This window comes from Vicugna pacos, chromosome 16, assembly GCF_048564905.1.
Source record: "Vicugna pacos chromosome 16, VicPac4, whole genome shotgun sequence".
In the NCBI taxonomy this organism is placed as follows: domain Eukaryota; kingdom Metazoa; phylum Chordata; class Mammalia; order Artiodactyla; family Camelidae; genus Vicugna; species Vicugna pacos.
The window spans coordinates 13,665,386-13,685,826 of NC_133002.1; the positions used below are offsets into that span (position 1 = coordinate 13,665,386).

The 20,441-nt window shown below is 44.2% G+C and overlaps 1 protein-coding gene and 2 long non-coding RNA genes across 7 annotated transcripts in view; 1 reads left to right on the plus strand and 2 right to left on the minus strand.

Moving 5' to 3' along the window:
- Positions 1–15,778, minus strand: part of LOC140686485 (uncharacterized) — a 36,490-nt gene extending 20,712 nt beyond the window's left edge. The window contains exon 1 of the long non-coding RNA XR_012060339.1: positions 15,707–15,778. This is a non-coding gene — a long non-coding RNA (uncharacterized lncRNA). The remainder of the gene's footprint in view (positions 1–15,706) is intronic.
- On the minus strand, positions 792–15,649 carry LOC140686483 (uncharacterized). Its single transcript, XR_012060337.1, has 3 exons — positions 15,568–15,649; positions 1,815–1,930; positions 792–1,158 (listed from the first exon to the last, which is right to left on the minus strand). It is a non-coding gene; the product is annotated as an uncharacterized lncRNA (long non-coding RNA).
- The window catches only part of DNAH9 (dynein axonemal heavy chain 9), a 264,304-nt gene continuing 259,580 nt past the window's right edge, over positions 15,718–20,441 (plus strand). For 3 of the 5 annotated variants that reach the window (XM_072940754.1, XM_072940753.1, XM_031674828.2), the window contains exon 1: positions 18,603–18,715. Coding sequence is in view for 1 of the 5 variants with exons in the window: in XM_072940756.1 (XP_072796857.1) it covers positions 15,826–16,242 (417 nt within the window). In the remaining 4 variants the exon portion in view is untranslated. Of the gene's footprint in view, positions 16,243–18,602; positions 18,716–20,441 lie in introns of those variants that run through there. The other 2 variants (XM_072940756.1, XM_072940755.1) reach the window with 2 other exon arrangements.

The window sequence follows — 20,441 nt, forward strand, 5'->3', positions numbered from 1 at the left end:
CTTCAGTGAGGAGGTTAGAACAAAAATGAGTTCACACAAGGATTTACTGTATAACACAGGGAACTGTATTCAGTATCTTGTAACAACCTATGATGGAAAATAATCTGAAAAAAAATATATATAACTGAATCACTTTGCTGTATACCTGAAACTAACACAATAATGTACATTAACTATAATTCGATTTTTAAAAATGATTTTACAGAGAATTAAGTATTTAGGAAATGAGAAAGCTGAGGCAGGGTGTATAAACTATCTGTAGGAAAGTTTAATAGGAGAGAAAATGTGTGATTATTAGAAGGCATCATAAGGTTGGATAAGAATTTTTAAATTTCAAAGCACAAACCTCAGTGTGTTAACATCTGAAGAGAAAGGAGAATCAGGCAAGGATGGGGACCCAGAACAAGATCCATTCCCTTGGGTGTGGGAGGAGCACAGGGGGAGGGAGAGCCGCCTCTCTGAAACTTCGAGGGAAAGCAAGATGGCGGCCATTGTGAAATAAGGAGAGGGGCTGCTCAGGGACGTTCCCCTGGAAGGTCTCAGTCTTCTTGGTAACGGGTGATGCAGAGTCACTGCATCAGGCAGGATAGGCTGGATTCTGCTATGGTGATAAACAACTCTCCAATCTCCTTAAAGCGTCAAAGGATTATTTTTTACACCCCTCTGTTGTAGATCAGCTGGGGCCTCCATTGCACTTCCCATCCTTACCTAAGGGCTCAGAGACAGCTGAAGCCCCATGATCTGTCACATTGACTCCCACCACGGCAGAGGAAAAAGACAACTCTAGAGGGTCTGGCCAGGACAATTTAGTGGCAGCTAGAGGTGACACATATCCCTTCTGCTCTCATCTTCTTGACCAGAGCTGGCTACACAGTCCCATCCCACCCGAGGGGAGCCAGGAAGTATGGTTCTATGATGTTCCACTTGGACAAGGAGCGGGAACCAACCAGGGAGTAGCACCGTGACCACCGCAGCTGTCATGCTGTGCTGAGGGCCACAGACTGGGAATTCACAGAGGCAAACGGCCCCTCCCCTCTCACTGTAGCAAAACCATCCAAATGTTCTCATTTTATAAAGCAGGTGAAACTTTTCTGCAGTCAATTTATTCTCTACAGAGCCAGTGATGTCCATATCCATCTCAGATTGGTGAGTAGATGTCTTAATCAGAAGTCATATGGTAACAAGAAAGAAAAATGCACTGAAATTAGTTGAGGCAAAAAATGAGAATACTATTAATAATAAAAATGATTATCATTAAATGAATAATTAAATATAATAATAGATATCATTATTATCATCATCATTATTTGACATAAAAGCATCACACAGGTCTAAGTCCTGAATGTATAACCGGGCCTCTCCAAAGTGAAGAAGCTGAAAGTCATCCAAAACCATGACAATACTCTTTCCCTATCTCATTTCCTTCTCTCTACAAAGCTCTGTTCCTCTTGTGCGTGGTTCCTTTCACACATGGTTGAACCTGACTAAAATGACACCTTTAGCAATTGAGTCTGCATCATCTGCCAGGCCTAACCCCTATGGCTAGCTGACACAGTCTCTCTGTGCCTCAATTCCAAAATTCCTGGGAGGAAATTTGAAAATCTCTATAATGCTCCCCTTGTATATCAGTTATCTATTTCTGCATGATAAAGCACCCCAAATTTAATAGCACAAACAAGAACAATTATTTACTGCTGTAATCACTCATGATTCTGAGGGTTGTCTGAGCTCATCCTTCTCACTCAGGGTCCCTTATGTGGTTGCAGTCAGATGGTGGCTGGGACCGGAGTCATCTCCAAGGTTTCCTCACTCACATGTCTGGCTGTTATGCTAGTTGTTGGCTGGGACCTCAACAGGGGCTATCGACTGGAACTCTTAGCTGCATCCTCTCCATGTGGCTGGGCCTTCCTTACCATATGGCAGCTGGTATCTGGAGATAGGAAGAAAGGGAGTGGGCAAAGGGGAGAGGCTGAGAGAGTGAGCCAGGTAAAGCTGTATCATCTCACGTGAAGTAGCCTTAGAAGTCACACAGTCCACTCTCTGAGTCTTGAAGTTCTGTCCAGGTTCAAGAGGAGGGGCAAGGACTCCACTGTCTGAAGCGAGTGTAGCAAGGTTTCATTGTAAGGAAAGCATGTTGATGGAAGATGCTGCTATGGCCATCTTTGCAATCTGCTGCTCTTTGGGTCAAGGGTCTATCCCTGGTCCCACATCTGCAGTCAGGTAACCTTGGACCACATACTCCAAATAGCTGCAATTTTCTATCCCTGGAGTTGTAGGCAATTTTCTGAGAATGGAGTGTAGGATGAGCCCATATATTGAGCAGTGTCTTTACAGTGGGACATCCTTGAAGTACGGAGAAAGCATCCCATGAACAAAGCATCTGCTGTTTAGTTCCAACCTCAGGACTCCAGAGAAGACAGTGAACAGGACAGGATAATAGTGGATTCTGTGAAATTGCATTAAAATATTTCCTGACCATAGGGTGATGATTTTAAACTGGTGGGTTTTTTCCCCCTTTCCTTCTACCTCGACTCTTTCCCCCACCAGTCCTAACAGCAGTAACCCTCCATCTCTCTGACCCTAGCGAAACAATAGAGACCAAAGGAAGAAATCTTCGTTCCACTTTGACTTTCAAAATTGACTTTTGTCAGGCTCACAGTAGCAAAAATTGTCATGTCATTGCAAGAGCCACAGAGTGGAAAGAGAAAGTGTTTTCAAGGATATTGAAAGCTGACCTTTGACTATCAATGAGCCAAGCTTGATAAGAAACCAGAGTGGATTGCGTATAGAAGGTGGTGAAAGAGTACCTTCCTGCTATGCAGGACAGAGAGAACTACCCTCCTGTGCTGAGAGGAGAAATTCAGGGAGAATCAGAGAAGAAACAAGAGAGTAAGACATATGTATTTTTGAGAGAGCCCTGGCCCTGATCATCACCACAGAGTGGGCTCGGATGGATGGAGAAGGAGAGGAGGAGGACACTAGAACCCCCCAGATAGATTGGAGGACCTGAGGGCAGAATGGACTTCTGCTCAGCTTCCTAACTAGGACTCTGGGAGGGAAATTCCTGATGAATGTTCCACGCCAACATATGGCAGGTACAGCAGCATGGAAATGGTAACGAGACAGATCTCCACAGGGCAAGCCCTTCCCTGAGCTTGACCGCCAGGCTCCCAGCCCCTAAGAGATACTCAGGTGACAATGAGTGACCTGGCTAGGAATCTGACGGATATCTCTGAAGACTGGGAATCTCAGGGCTCAAAGCCATAAAGGACCACCATTACAGAGAAAGGAAGACAAGTGATATCTGCGTATCTGTGTTACGGCCGTAAATTCTATGGCTGGTGCACCCATATCTGAGACCTAACGTCTTTCAAGAGCGGTTCCAAGCTTTTCAGTCCTAGTACCTCTTCACACTCTTAAAAACTACTGAGGACCCCAAAGAGCTTTTGCTTGGGTAGAACATCTGTATACATTTACTATACTATAAATAAAAACGGAGACCATTAATAATTTATGTACCAAACCATTTTAAAATAAAAAACAATAAGCCCATGATGTGTCAACACGAAGAACATATTTTTATGAGAAATAAGACTTCTTTCCCAAAAATATTGTAAGAGTGGAGTTATTTCACTCTTGTGCAAATTTCTTTCATGTCTGGCTAATTGGAAGATGACTAGACTTTGATATGTGCTTCTGCAGTTAGTCTGTTGCAGTGTCACACTTTGTCCACCTCCCCGTCACAGTGGGGAGAGGAGGAGCAGCTACAGAGGAATCAGGGAAAAGCCCCCCCTTTCCATCTCTGCTAGTCAGCCTTCCCTTATCACAGGGACACTGAAAAATCCCAGAAAACCTGAGCTTAGGCCAGGAAGAAGCTTTAGTTTCACAGCAATTTGGAATTGTTAATATTATAACGAACTGGGCATGTCAATTATTAAGCTGAGATATTACCAAATGACTTTCTTATTTTCTAAGAATAACCTGGAAAGCAGGGGATGGGAGGAAGGGATAAAGTTGTTTACTGAAGACACGGTAGGACTTACCTGCTTAACGTTATATAGATTATAGAGTGATTATATAGATAAGCACATCTTGCGTGGGACCTTTGCACAATGCCAAGATTAATGAAAAGGAAACATTCCTGCTAAAGATTCAAAAGAGAATCACAAAATCGTAGTAATGAGAAACTGGATGACATCCTTCATAGGTGACAAGAAGACAAAGCTTTAATATATCAGAAGCAGAAAATCCTCAGGAGAGAGAGGATGGAAAGGGAGAAAGCTGATGATGCTTGGACATCTGACTCTTTGTCCTACATCATCCTGGCCACCATGCCAACACCCCAAGCACCTCTGGGTAACAGACTCCACCCTGCACCAGCCACCATGTAGGCACATGACACAGGCCAGACCAATGAAAGTCTGTTTCTTGAATTTCTAAACTGAGACCTAAAGAGAGGAAATTCTCTCTTTCTCAAGGGATGGACCTTAATGATATGAATCTGGGGCTTGTCCCAGTAGCCTTGACCCCACACAATCTGGGGAAGGAAGGCAGGCAGTAGAAAAGAATAAAACTGACAGCTGCCATTAACTCAAGGCTTACGGTGCACCAGGCACTGTTCTAAAGCACTTTGCAGGCATTAACTCACTGGAGTCTCACATTCTCTCTCCCGGAGCAGGGACTACTGAGCCCCATTGTTAAGAAGTTTGGCCTTATCCCAATAAAGAGAAGGCAGTGAGGGCCCTTAAGAAGCCCAGCGGCAAGATCAAGGTTAAACTTCCCTAGAACTCTACTGTGTGGAATGGGTTGGTGAAATTCATGTTGAAAGTGGGCAGACCATGAGAAGCAGGGTGATACTGGGCCCGAAGATCTACCAAATCAGAACTTCTGCCCCATCCTTAAAATTCCAATTGCATAGAGCAACACAGCAGTCACCTGAGGGTTCTGAGTTGTTTTATGGTTATTAAAAAACCATATTGAATAATCCACATTATTAATGTTTTTTAAAAAGTATGCAGACTAATAAACAACTTGGCAGTAGACAGTATTTGTCACAAGTCCCCCTTTCTCTTTCTCTTACACCTAGCACTGGGATAATTCTGCTTACTCTATGCTTTAAAAAATCTGAATCATGTGTATAAAGTGTGTAGACAAAATAGTAAGCAAACGATAGCAACAAATCAATTACGTTATCGTTAAGTGGTGGGACTCTATTTGATTTATGGTTGTTTCTTTACATTTCTTTAAATTTTTGATAATTTCTAATTTTCTATAAAGAGCATATATTACTTTTATATTCAGAACATAATCAGCATAGGCAATGTTATAAATATCATAAGATCACTTTATATATAAATATATACGTTGTGTGTTTAGTGAGTGTGTATGTGACAAAACGACTGGAAGAACGTTACCCCAAATTATTAACAGTGGTAGTGAATCTAGGTACCCTTTAAATTTCTTTTTACTTCTATGCATTTTCCCAATTTTCTAGAACAAGCATGCATTCCTTTTTTAATGGAAAAAATAAAATTTATTCCTTTAATTTTTAAAAGAAGTGGGGCTGGAGGACTCTGTTCCAACAAGGATGCCACACATTCCTGAAAACAAAGCAGCAGATGCAACCATCCTCCAGCAGAACCCCCTCCATAAAGGAGCCTCATTATTCATTCAGAGGTTGACTTAACTGTAGTGGATTCCAGTATAAATGGAAGGATTTCTAATCATCACCTGCTCTGACCTTTACCCTCTTTTTCCTTCTCTTCCTGGACAGTGCTTTAATGGCTCTCTAATAGGCAAAGAGGGCATTAGTCCCACTGGTAATAGGGGAATTGGTAAATTGGGGGTTGCATTGGGAGCTGGGGGGATGAAGTGAGTAGCATCGGTCCTCCTTGGAAAGGGCACACTCTCTCGGGTCTTCCCAGTCCCGTTCACCCCCTGTTATATCCCTTACAAGACAATTAACACTGCCTTTGAGGAGACACAATCTCTAGGCTGTCTTCAATGGTGCCTAGTATAGATGCGTTTGTTCCATGAGGAGGCAGTGAGGGGTATCAAACTGGAGAGCATAAGCCCCATTGAAAGGGGACTATACCTCTCGCCTCCAGCCGGCCATTGCCATATGGAAATGCCAGCCCAGAATGGCCCAGTTTAACATGTGAAAGGATGAAACTACACTGACTTCTAAGTATGGCAATTCATTTAACATGAAAACACTCTCTGGGCCAATGAGTTCTGGCTAAACACAATACGTCTGTGAGCCATGGTTTGGTCGGTCAACTGCAAATACATAAACTCCAGGTCAAATAGTCAGAGCTGCGATTCCTTACTCTCCTCCAACCACAGCAGCTCTTAACCACTGATACTGAGTATTAAGGACGGAACCTGAATTCTGAAAGATTGTCTTGGCACCAGTAAACAAGCAATGCCTTGGACCAGGGCATTTCAAGAACCCACGGGATCATGGACAGGAACTCCTGGATATAAACATCTCCCGTGGAAATTGAAAACTGGGGATGAAATCTCTCTTCCTGGTAGGTCATGGGATGTAGGTTTTTATAGTAAGAGGTGTTGGCTACATAAGGGCTTACTGAACAATATGAACAATTTATATAAACGTCTGATAAAGCTGACTTCCCAGAGCTGGCCTTGAAACATCATTTTGCTTATTTCCATAATGCTATTCTCAGATGCCAGTAAAGCTTCCACAGATTCTAAGCTAGACTTGGTCTTTGTTCTCACAGTGTAGCTCTGAGCCCCCTGGGAACCCATATCACCAAGAGAAAGTCAGTGTAGCAGTAAATTGAAATCATGTCAAAATTCAGCAGAAAGAGAAAGACCAAATACCAAATCCCAAGCATCTAAATTTCTCCCTCAAACTGTCACTTCTCACTACAAAACCTTAGAAATATTTGCAACAAGAAGAGAGCAAAGAAGCATTTATGCTTGTCCAGGGCCATGCAGAATCTTAGCGGACTCAGCTGGAACTGATGGAAGACTCTCTTATCTCTAGTTAAGAGTTGCAGGAAGAATAAGAGAGGGAGAGAGTCCCTGGGGTTCACTCTGGACTCGGACCAGATGGGAATCTGGTCAGTCCAGACCAGAAGCCCTCCTCTTTGGACATGGGGTGGGCATGGAGGAAGAGAGGTAGTCTAGAGGGTTGCTGTGAGTGTCGGCTCCCCTGGAGACCATTCTCCTGCCTTCCTGTTAACTTCAGGGCTCAGCTCAAGCCTTTGGTCTTGATGTGGGCACTGCTGCCTTTCCTTGGGAGGAGAGAAATCAGGTCTGTCTACACCTTCATGGGCTGCCTTGCCAGGCCTATCAGATGGCTTCTGACCCCCATGAGGACCAATGAGGTGAGCAGTTCACCCCTGACAACCATTTGTGATTGTCTTTGATTTTTCTTTTAGAATCTGATTAAAAGAGGTCAAGCCCACAGAGTGAAAATTAGGTTTCCCTACCACACCAGGCATCCACACCACACATCATTCTCTCTTCTGCTTCTCCACAGACAGTAAGCTGAGCTCTAACTCTCAATAAGCATCTCAGACAGGGCTGCACCATATGCACCAGAAAACAATCTAGCCCAAATAAAGAAGCACCTGCGATTCAAAATCCTCAAATGTGTTGCCGCCCCATGAGGTTTCACATGATGAACTTTGCTCCCACTGAAAAAGACAAAATCTTCCTGTTTTCATATTTGCCAGGGTACCAGTCAACACACACAGGTTATCAATGTTATCTATCCTTGTGAACACAGAACTCACTGGGGAGACATGTCCCCACGAAGGACAAGAGGCAGCACAGGAGGGTGATAAGGACTTTGGCTCTGGAGCCATCACTACCATCTAGACACCTTAGCACTTCAGACATTCCCAGATACTGCTTCCCCACATACTACCCTGGGGTGGATGTTGGTAGTTTTAAATATCCCAGTGACTATAATGTAACCACTGGCATAGCGAGCACCACAGATACACTCATCTCTGACCTCTTAGAAAAGTCCTCTTGGTGGACTCTGTCCATTAGGTCCTAGAAGTGATTTAGTCTTTCTTGTTCTGGGTCTCCTGTTAGGAAGGGGTTGTTATTTAGAGAAGAGTAAGAGAATGAAAAGGAACTGAGATCTTCCTTTTTCCTGGAGGCAAACAAGATAAACCAGGAAAGTTATCTTTGAATATGAGAGAAACATAACAATTAGAGAATCATGGATCTTTTCTCCTCAATTCCAGGTACTGTGAAGAACAGTGTTCATTTTTTTAATCACAACTCTTTCCCAGCCTCTTCCTTGTCCTACACGCACCCACATGACCAGCTCAGCGGTGAACACCATTTTTCAGATGTTTGATAATACATGTACTGCTTCATTCAATCATGCAGTCACGACTGAATCTCTGTTTGGAAATTTTGTAGCCCAGCCCCACGAGAAGGGTCAGCACCCTAGATGTGCGATTTTCCTCCAAAATCAAGAGGACCATATCTGAGGATTAAAGTGAATGCCAAGCACCAAGAATTCCCAAATCACCAAAAGAAAGCTGAGAAGGTGTGTTTTCTGCAGCTTTCCTTGTTCTGCCCACCCATATCCTGGGGTGGAAAATGTACAGTTACGGTCCATAGATTATTATAATTAAGTGGTGTGTGGAATTCATTTTTTCAAAAATAGCTTCATCAGCTCTTCACAGCATGTGCTGTAAGACAAGTATATGTGAAAAGCAAGTGAGGATGGCGATTGTTTAGCACGTTTAATTAAGCAAGTATTTCTTTCACCCTTCCGGGAATTAAACATCGAACGGTGAGTAAACACAGGGAAGTGTGCCCATGTAACTTCCAGTCCGCTGCCTTAATTCAAATGCAGGGTGAGAATCAAGGGCTAAGTCTGTGATCTGGAGTAGTTCTGCGACAAATGAAGCAACTGAAGGTTCACCCTTCACATGTCCTACAGACATTGTTGAAGGAAGTATCCCTGTTGTGTTTTCTCTCCTGGAGTGTCTCCTTGATGGATTTCTTCTCCCTCACCAACATACATCTCCATCTTGCCTCTTTCTTGAAGAAACGTTTCCTTCCCTGCCAGTTGCATCCGTTGTGACTCATATTTAAGAGGGACGGAAAACACAACTCAAACTGGCTTCCTGGGAGGGGAAGCCTTTGCTCACATCAATGAAGAGCCCAGTGTGTCATCAGGAACTGCGTTTTCTTCTCCATTTCTAGCTCTATTTCCGTCATTTTGGCTTCATTTTCAGATGACCCTTCCCCTCATAGTGCCATGGTGGCCCCATTAGTCCTGCCCTACATCCTCCTAGGTTCAAGCCACGAGAAAATAGGAAGTCCTTATTTACCCCAATAGTCTAACCAAAACCTTGGGTCTGACTCTACTGTTCTGATGGAATCGCATGCCCATTGCCACACTGATGACTGCAGATGGGACGTGGAATCATCCGTTTAGCTTAGGCTACGTGGCACACTTCAGTCCTAGAGCCGAGAACTGAGCCCTACCAGAGGTACCTGGACTGAGGGTAGCAGGGTAGAAGGTGGCTCAGGGCGTGGGAGGGGTTCCCTGAAGGAAAAGGACTGACCGATTCCTAGAAGGGTGAATGGAAACCGGGGTAAAAACACAAACAAATAAACAAACAAAACCAATGTCCATTAAACAACCTTTCTGCTGCAGGAGGTGCTGTAATTGTTTTTTAAAATCTAAGTTAAAATTGCCTCAAGATGTCTTACTCCGAATCATCTGTTACCAATGTGGCACCACTGCCCTCCTTTACAAGGCAGGAAACTGCATTTGTCAGAATCTGCTTTACTATCCACGTTTCTTTGTTCGAGCTTGCTTTGGAATGGAATTCACATGAGATTTGAAAGGAGGAGATGAAAGGGATGCTGCTGTGCGTGGGTAGAGTTGCCGGATTTCACAAATAAAAACACGAGACACCCAGTTAAATTTGAATTTCAGATAAATAATTTCTTGGTATAAGTACGTCCCATTTCCCCATGCAGTCTTATATGTGGTCTTTGGGTACTTACACTAAAAGCTTATTCATTATCTATCTGAAGTTCACATTTAACCGGCATCCTGTATTTTGTCTAGCAATCTCATTTATCCTGGAGGACATGGTGGTCAGGCTTGATGCTTCAGCAGACCCTCTAAGAACTTCCCTTTCGTGGTTCTGCAGACAGATACCTTTGAAGATCTCTCCACTGTCCCCTGCTTTGCAGTTCTGACACCTGGATGCTACAGCTTCGCACACTTCCGTGAACTCAGGCTACTCCACTCACTCCAGTGCTGCACGCTGCTGACAGTTTCTCTGACCCTCCAGCTACAGCCTTCTGCACAGCTCTTCCCCCAGTCACGGAAGCTCTAATTTCTACATTCAACCCCTTATTTCCACAATAGTTGAGTGGCTCTGACCAAGTCCAGATTGATCCACCCCTATATTCAGTCAGCAAAAGAAAACATGTCTTGCCATTTCAAGGCAATCACTTCTGACGTCTGTGTTTAGGTTTCAGGTTTCTTTCCTTTCACTGGTCTCTGGAGGGTTGTACGTTCCTGGGGGTCTATGTATCTTACAGCCATCAGGAGAGGGTCTACATCTGTCCTTTGTCCTCACTGAGATAGAAACCATCTTGTATAGTCCCTGTAACCACACACAGTCATCCACCAAGGCCTCTACAGGATACAGGACACTATTTTGTTTTCTTCCTCCATCTGACCCCACGCTGGTCCTCTAAGCACTTCTGTTCTCCTCCTTCCAACCTTTCTACAAAGATCTTGGAAACTGTCAGTCCTTATCACTGAACAATGTTGGGTCAAGGCATTGAAAGGCTGCCTCCTGGTTCCTCTCCTGAAATCTTGCCCTTTCCCACTGCTGCTCCAACTCTGGGCAGCAGATAAAATAAGGGCTTCTCCAGATGTCTGCAGTCTCCCGTGTGTCTCAAGTGTCCTCTTCTCCTGGACGCCCCAGAATGTCACGTCTGTAGTAGCTGTCATGTCATCCTCTTCCCTGAACTCTCCTCAAAGGGTCAAGAATTCTACAATCATATCTAAGTTGTCCTCTGCTTTGCCTCCCCAGCCTCTTCTTCCCCATCCTAGGAAGACTTCTTGTCCATCCTTTTAAGGAAATCTGCTTGTCAAACTGCCATGCGTTCTGATCCGTCTACAGCTCAGCATTTACATGCTAACCTCTCAGTCTTTCAGGCTGTGCTCTGTATATTTAAAGCCAAGCTGCTGGAATTAAATCAAACAAGGAACACAGCACAAACCTTTTTTTCCCTCCAAACTGCTTGGCTTTCACAGGAAAAGAAAAGAACTAGCATGGATTTCACAGCTATTGTCTCTGCTATGTGTTTAAAAACTATTGAGAAATTCAATCAACTGTTTTAGGCAATATCTGCGATCTCTGAGGCATTAAATGCCACTGACCCACTGAGTAAAGAGCCACAGGACAACATCCAAACATAAAGGAATAGAAAACTTCAATTAGTATTTCAAAATGCATCCCCTGCTTGTAACTGTCAGCGCGCTCTATCCATTTACATTACCAGAAAACCAGACTGGAGAGCGCAAATGGAAAATAAATAACAGTCAAAGATTCCAGAGAACAATCTGTCCCACTGTGAAGAAATACATCATTATGAGAACCAAATGGGCCCTCGTAATTTCAGGCAAAAATCAATTCAATGGGATGTTACCTATATCCCAAAACATTTTTTTTTAATCACGAAAATACAAAGGGAGTGAAAAATTCCGTAAACAATCATGTAGTTTCAAAGTGTTACCTACATAGGAACAAAAATCAAGCTGGCTTCAGACTTCTCTTGAACACAGAGTTTCAGAAAGCAGGGGAACAATTTCTATGGAGATTTAAGAAAAAAAATAGGCATTACCCTAAAATGTGATACCTCCCTAGTTCTGGGCTGGAATTGTAGATTTGGGAGCCATTAGCATAAAGAGAAAAATTGTTGCCTTGGATGAGTAAATTCACACAAGGAGAGATTTTAAAGTGAGAGGACCAGAAGCTCTGAGAGATGCCTGAGCAACACCTATATTGAAGGGAAAGGCAAAAATACAGGAGTCAGACAATGAGAGGATGTGGCCAAGAGGAGGATACTTGTCATGAAAATTAAGAAACTAGTGAATCTGGAATCTCTTGGGTTGAAAAAGCCAAGAAGTAAGACAAAGGCTGAGGAGAAAGAAGTCACCAGTAATAGATCTAATTATAAAATGTGTAAAATTGATCAATTAACATTTAAAAAATATTTGATGTGTAATTTTATAAATCTCATGAATTATTAGCATTTATTCCTAGTAAGTGAAATGAACTGCCCCACAACATTCAGAGTATAAGAAACGGCACATCCTTTTTTGTGTTTCTGAATTGTGAAGTATTTCATACATACAAAGAAGTCCAGAATATACTGGTACAGTTTAAAGAGAATGAGAAAATGAAAACGCATAAGTCAGGTTGAGAAATAAAACACTACCAGGAACAGAAAAGCTCCAGTGTGCACTCACCATCCCGTGTCTCTCTGTCCCCAACAAAATGGGATCAAAATCTGAATTTTGTGATAATCATCCCCTTCATTTTCTTTAGATGACTAAATATGTATATCTGTCTGATAAAATATTGTACATTTTGTTTGGTTTGAAATTTCTAATAGATAGATTCTAATGGATCTGTAACCTGCCTTTTTTGTTCAACATCATGCTTCTGAAATCCATCCTGTTGAAGCATGCAGCCAAGGTCCATTCATTTTCACTGCTGTACAGTATTTTATTCTATGAAGAGCTTACACCACAATTTATTTATCCATTCTATCCCTGATGAACACTTGGTTTGTTTCCCATGATTTTGCTATTATGCACAATGCCACAATTAATATTCTTACACATCTCCCCAAGTAGCCTAGATTCTCCTTCTGTACATGTATCCAATACATCTGCCTGTGAGTGTCTGATGTCTTCACTTAGTGGCTGGGAGGAGACTATTCTAACAGTGCATGCGTGTCCTTTGAATTAAAACTTCATCATTATTTTCACATATTTGATACGAGAAAGTTGATTTAGATTCAATATCCATTAGCAGCATCACAAGAAATTGCAACACAACATTTACCAAAGCAGAAAAGGAAGAGCTGTTAGATTCTGTAAATACAATGTCAACTGTTTTTGAATGATTGTAAAAGGCTTTAAATTTTGCATTACTTGATGTTGTGAACAAATTTGTTGTCAATGATGACTATCCAGAATTTAAAGACACCATTATTAAAAAGTGTTGAACAGCAGTTGTGCCTAGCCATTTCAAGCAAAAAATCTGATATGTAAAACATCATGCCCATGGAAGCAAGTTCAAATTTCTAATTTAAAAAAAGGCAATTATTTCATCTGAACAATTACACAAATTCAACATCTTCCTTAACACCTTTTGTAGTAGCCAGCCTCTCAGATAGCACCCAGAGATTCTTGTATCCTGGTATGCACTTCCTGGTGTAGTTCTTTTTCACACTGAATAGGGTGAACCTCTGTAATTAATGGGATTAGTGCAAAAATTACAGTGTGACTTCCAAGGCTAGGTCATAAGAGACATTGGGGCTTTTGTCTTGCTCTCAGAAGACAGCCACGGTGTCATGAAGACATTCAAGCACCCAATAGAGAGCTGAGAGACTGAAGCACTGACTCCCAACCCATGTGAATGCGCCATCTTGGAAGTGGTTCCTCCAGCCTCAGTCAAGCCTTCACAAGATGCAGCTTGTCTGAAACATTATGAGAGAGCCTGAGCCAGAACCTGGTAAACTGCTTCCATACTCCTGACCCACTATAAACTATGTGAGCTAATAAGTGTCTATTGCTATTTTAAGCTGCTATGTTTTGGGGTAATTTGTTACACAGCAATGGATAACTAATACACTCATAATTTTTATTTTTCATACCATAATTATACAATACAGAGACAATGGCAATTGTTTTCAGTAAGCACAATATAGATGCCCCCCACCAAAATCTCTTTTTAAAATGGAGAGTAAGGTGTGGTGTTGGAGGGAAAAAAAGCAAAAGTTGATATTGCCAGTGTTCTGGACACTTCAAGACACCTCATTCTCAGACACCTTCAGGTCATCTCCACAGTCTCCTGTCTGTCTGTCTGTCTGTCTTTCTTTCTTTCTTTCTTTCTTTTTCTTTTTCTTTTTCTTTTTTCTTTCTTTTTTTTTTTTTTTTTGTATATTGGGGCCAAGGGACAAAGAGGATATAAGAGCAAAATAGGTCATAGTAGGGGTGGCAGAAAATTTATTTGAAGCATTTACAGTAACTGAATGGCCCTGAATTCACTCTCTATATAAAACATGAGCAGGACTGACACATCTGGAGTCCCCAAGCACGAAAACAATAATGATACCTTTCTATCTGCAAAATAAAAACTCTACAAAACTATGATATGGGTAAAGAAGCCCCCGACGTTTCTATTTTTCCCTGATGCTTCTTTTGAAATGTCAATTGTCAAATCCATCTTCAAAATTGTTTTAGTGTCTCTGCTTTGTCCCTTTACTCACAGTTGGTCTGCCCACTGTTTAATCCAGAGATGATAAAACACTCTCTAAATAGAGATTCATGTTCTAAGATGAACATACTTCATCAAAGCACCCCTCTGTGCCCCAGTTATTATTAAATCATTTTACCTTCCAGAGACTGGCTTTTCCTGAAGGGCTCTTGTTAGCCAAGCTGCCCTTAATAAGTGCTTATTCTTAATACTCCTTTGAAACCCACTATAAATGTTCTTGTTACCCAGAAACTCTGCAGTCTCTGATGGGTCACTAAAATCAGGGTGGGAAGGCAGAAAGCAGCTCATTTTAGATCGGCAGGCCTCATGCCGTCCAGGTTGTCCTTTTGCTTGTCCCATTCTCACCTTACATGAACGCAAAGGGCCAGGCTATTTATATTCTGATCATGGTGAAGGACTCAGCAGGTGACAAATGCTAATTTGTGAGGTCAGGAAAGGTGCTTCACATTTTCCCTTTGTGAAGACAAGATCAAGACGTAGGGCAGGATGGGGAGGCTCTGAATATCCTGTATATTTTGCTACATTTAAGAAGTGACTGTGACCATACTCATGGAAATCAAAGTGGTCTCAGAGTTTGAGTCCCCATTTATCAGAATAACCACACTTAAGGCAGGGACAAAGCAGGACTATTTTATTTTATATAATTGATATTGAAATTCTGAAGCTAAGCTGTGTAATATGACTGCTACTAGCCACAAATGACTATTTAATTATAAATTAATTAAAATTAAATAAAATGAAAAATCCAGGCCCCCAGTCACACAAGCACATTCTAAATGCTCAGTAGACACATGAGCACCGTTACAAAATATTTGTTATCATGGAAAAGAAAGAAAAACTTGACTGAATTCCCTTACATCTATTTTATTATCTGACATTGTTTTTAACTTTGAATTACACATTTGGGGAGTAGGTGGGAGAACCATGATACTTTCAGTGTCTGGCGACCTCTAAAGAATTTAATCTGACCTTCGCCAGTAGGCTCCTTAACAGCATTTATAGCCCTGACCTCCCCTCCACGAACCTCATCAATAAGTCATTGCCCTGGACAGTCACCCACGAGCACCTCCAATCCGTGAGATTAGACAGGAAACTCGAGCCTCGCCCGGTTTCCTAGCAACAGCGACGCGACCCCGCCCCTTCCCAGGCCGGGCTTCTCCTACCTTATTGGACTGGAGGGGGCAGGACCCGGAATCCAGTGTCCAATAGGAGAGGAACGGAGGAGGGAGTCCTGGCCGCGTCCCCGTCGCCCGGGAAACCGCTGCCGCCGAGTTCGCGCGCGATGCCGAGCGCTGAGAAGCCAGCCGCGCGGGCTGAGGAGAACGCGGACCTGGAGCCCGGCGGCGACCCGCGGCTGCGACTCCTGGGGGCCTACGTGGCTCGGAGCCTGCGGCCGGCTGCGGGCGCCTGGGAGCGCTGCGCGGGCTCGGCCAAGGCGAGGCAGCTGCTTCATGCCTTCCTGGGCCGTGGGGCCGCGGAGGGGCCGCGGCCGCTGCTGGTGGTGCGGCCCGGGCCCGGGGGCCTGGCGGTGCGCCCGGGGCTGGACGCGGGACCCGAGGCCGGCCCGCCTCGCGCTAAGGGGCTGTTTTTCCTGCGCACCCAGCTCGAGCCTCCGGGGCCTGACAGCATCCGCGGAGCAGTGCTGTGCGGGGACCTGCCAGCCGCGCCGCTGGAGCACCTGGCCGCGCTCTTCTCCGAGGTGAGGGTGGGTCGTTCGGTGGCCCCGCGCCGGCTGCTGCTGGGGTGGGGGTGGGGAGGAGGCGGGGCCAGAGGGAGGGCGGGGCCAGGGAGAGGAGAATGGAGCTGAGTCTGAGGAGTTGCGATTAATGTGCGAAGGCGGCACCGCGAGATTAGAGGGGCGGAGCTGGCAGGAAACTGGGATCCCGGGCTGATCTCTGAGACTTGGTGGCGAGCTGTGAAATGAGAGCTGGGGGAAATCTGAGTAGGGGTCGGGTCAGAGCCAGTTCGTTATGGGGCTAGGACTTGCTTCAGTCCTGGTTTAGGTTCACGCCAAGTCAGGGAGACGCTGGTCTGAAGAGGGCCTGGGTCCTGACCTCTTTTCGAGGCTGTGTCTGAATCCCTCCTATCCACTGGCACTGCAAAGGACAGGGAGCGGTGGGCCAAGGGGCGTTTCCAATGGGTCAGTGAGGTGAACGAAGGAGGTGAAAGGCTCTAAACAGCGTTTACTGCTGGAGAAGAGTTAAAAAGAAGTGGTTTGATTTTGATTTTTATCTCATTCTTGAACGAGAGGTCAACCTTGTGCCCAGATCAGAAGTTGGGGCATCCAGTTGGAAATGTCCAACAAGTGTTTGGAGGGGTTTGCCTGGAGCACAGGAAGGAAGACCTCCGGGGATGTGCATTATGGAGTGCTTTGGTGGCACCACAGCAGAAGCCTCCGGAGTGCAGGTGGGCTCAGGAGAGATGCTTGGGACATTTAGACCTTTCTGGCAGTCTCCTCCCTGTAACCTGCGTGTGTGTGCTTCTGGAAGCCTGATGCCCTGGATTCTGAAGGTTGTGGAATAAGTATTTATTGAGTACTGGCTTTATGATGTTTCGTGTGATAGGTGCTGTGGGGAGCCACCAAAGAAATAAAGACAAGATCCCACCCATGGAATTCATCACATATATACTTAAAACTGTATGTGACTGCAGTGGGGACAGAGCTTACCTAACGCTGGCCCCGTGCTGGAACTGGGGCCTGGAGGCTCCCTGCTATGTCAGGTGTTAGGCCTTTGGTTGCTTTCTTAGAAAGGTATGGGGAGGGGGGATTCTGGAGAAGGTCTGGGGTGACAGAGGACTTATTGTACTCAGCAGAATGTCCTCAAGACAGTTCATTCTCAAGGTAACACATGGCAGATTTTTTCCTTTTCAAGGCTAAATAGTATTCCATGGTATGTATAGACCACATTTTCTTTATCCCATTCACTCGTGGATGGACATTTAGGTTTCTTTTATTCCTTGGCTATTATGGATAATGCTGCAATTTAAGATAATTTTTAAAAGGTGTAGTATGTATAGTATACTACTATGTCTGCTATAAAGAAGGGAAGGAGGGAAGGATGAAGGAATGAAGGAAGGACATTCATGAACAGAGTAATCCACAGGCCAAAGGAACTGGGTGACTGAGGGAGGTAAAGGGGTAGGTAGAAGACTTACTTTCTCCTGTAAAGCTTTTGTACTTTAAAATTTTGCACTACATAAATGTGTTATCTATTTAAAAAATCTAAATAAAATTATCTAAAAAATACCTCCAGGCCTTCATTTGCATTTCTTAAAACCTCTAACAGCAGTCCTTGGGCCACATAAGCACTCCTCTCCCACCCGCTTCTTTTGAACATCCTGAAGCTGATCCAGGGCCACTTCAGGACCCGATCACCTCCCTGAATCGCTGCCTCCCTTGTGTCCTGCCCACCCTCATCTCCACCTGTGGATCAGTTCCTGGCTTAGTGCTCCCCTCTCTACAGAGCAGCGCTAAAGCCAAAAATCCCACCTGGCTGAGAGAAGTCTTCCTTGTGGGGAGGTGAGTGGTGTTAATGAGGGGGTGAAGCTATAGATCTTTGTTTTTCTCCCATTGCACTAGTACAAGGTGAAAAACAGATGCACGCAGGAAAATGTTTCCAAGGAAGAACTGACAGAATTTAGGAATCAGTCCTCCTGCTCCCTTTCTTCCTCCTCCCAGTCCCTTTATTCATTGCGCCAGGTTACTTTTCCTAGAGCACTGGAACTTGAATGCTGTTCTGAAGTTGTTTTGAAGTGAGACTGTCACCTTTCCTGTCAGGTGGACCCCCAGCTGGGTCCTTCCTTTGCCCAGTGCCGCTGGTGCCAACTGAACAAAGGCAGGTTCAGCAAAGCAGCACAGAAACTTTACTTTTTTGATGAGGGAATGGAGAAGGGAGAACTCATGCTATAAACACACCACCTTCTCCCCGGGCAGCCAGAGCGGAGTCTTACACCGGGCGCGGTGACGTCAAGGGCAGGGGCGGGGCCAAGAAGTACGCTTGCGCAGAGCCGCCTGCGTGGCCCACGCCTCTGGGCGCGGCTTTTGGGTTCGTGCGAGATTCCGCGTAGCCATTTTGGAACTTTCTGGTTCCTGCTGGTTTTGCTAGTTTTGCTTCCTGGCCGTTTCTTCAGCTTTCTGCCTTAGTTCCTGCTGAGCAAGTAGAGCTGTGGGTGTAAGCATGTGCTGTTGAGGGGAGGAAAAGGGAGGGTGTAGGTTGGTTTTCCAGTGCCAGGAGCGTGGGCTTCGGAGTCTGGGGAAGCCGCGTTCCAGTCCGTTCTGTCAAGTTTGTCAGTGTGGTGGGAGCAGGCTAGTTCACCTCTGTCAGGATGGAAGCACCTGGCAGGCTTGTCATGAAAATTTAAAATAACTTATTAGAACACCTAATACGTACAGAGTTTGTTAGTGTTACGGAGTCCAAGCTCCTACTATACCCTCCCACCCACACCCCGCACCACAGGCCAGTGAATGGAGAGAGGATGTTGGGGCCAGTAGTAGCCGCTTCATTCCGAAATCCAAGGGGAGCGGGTGTGGCTGGTTGTTGCAAACTTCCTGTTGCCAGAATCCCTCGTTCCTACTGCTGTTTACGGAGGTCTGGTCACACTGTTACTATAATCCTGTAACAAGATAATTGTTATTTTCTGTTTGTATTTTTTAATTGAGGTTATAATGTGTCCATTTCTGCTATACAGCATAATGTCTCAGTCATGCATATACATACCTATATTTGTTTTCATATTCTTTTTCATTAAAGGTTAATATAAGATATTGAACGTAATTCTCTTGCTATATAGCAGAAACTTTTTAAAAATCTATTTTTATATATAGTGGCTAATGTTTGTAAATCTCAGACTCCCAGATTTATCCATTCCCACCTCCTTTCCCTGGTAACCATAAGATTGTTTACTATGTCTGTGAGTCTGTTTCTCTTTTGTAGATGAGTTCATAGTGTTCTTTTTTTTTTTTTTTAGATTCCATATGTGAATGATATCATACGGTATTTTTCTTTACCTTTCTGGCTTACTTTGCTTAGAATGACGATTTCTGGGTCCATCCATGTTGCTGAAAATGGCATTATTTTATTCCTTTTATGGCTTAGTAGTATTCCATTGATACATATACCACAACTTCTTTACCCAGTCATCTGTCAGTGGATATTTAGGTTGCTTCCATGTCTTGGCTTTTGTATATAGTGCAACTTTTTATTATACCCTTAAAGGTCAAGCTTGGGAGGCAGAACCTGGAGAAGGGGGTGTCATGTGTATTTGAGGCTTCAGGCAACCTTCTTTTACAAAGGCTTAGAGCCAGCTTGACTGAGACAGGCAATGAAGCACAAAGGTTAGAGCCAAAGGAATAGATCCAATATGGAGTCAGGTTTGTTCTTCTGTTACATTAGTTGTAGGTATTTCCTAAAGGACAAGGATTATTGTCACTCTGCATCTCACTTAAAGGCTTCCTCACTTCTCTGACCCATCCTTGTCACTCTTCTCTAACCCCAACCCACTTCTCCCCAAAGACTCAGCTGTCTCCCTACAGCCCTTCTACCTCTGAGCTTGGAAGTGGGACAGGCGTCCTTGCTGCTTGCTGCTTCTAGATCCATGCTGAAAAACATCCAGTTTGAATCTCATGCCATTAGACAAAGCCACCTCTCTCCTCATTGCACTGCCCTCATTTCCCCATGATTGGGCTCCTGCTCACTGTGACTCTCTCCAACATTGTCTTAGCAAGTGGCTGTTTCAAGAGACAAATAAATTAACCCAGCCTCTGGGCTCCTTGAACCTTCCTCCTCTGGTGATCTTGTCCCCCTTCCTGTCTTAACCACCCCTTCCTGCCCTCATGAAGCTGAATGAGGCTAGAGAAAGACCAACTGGCTCCACATTCATGACCCCAAACCTCTAATT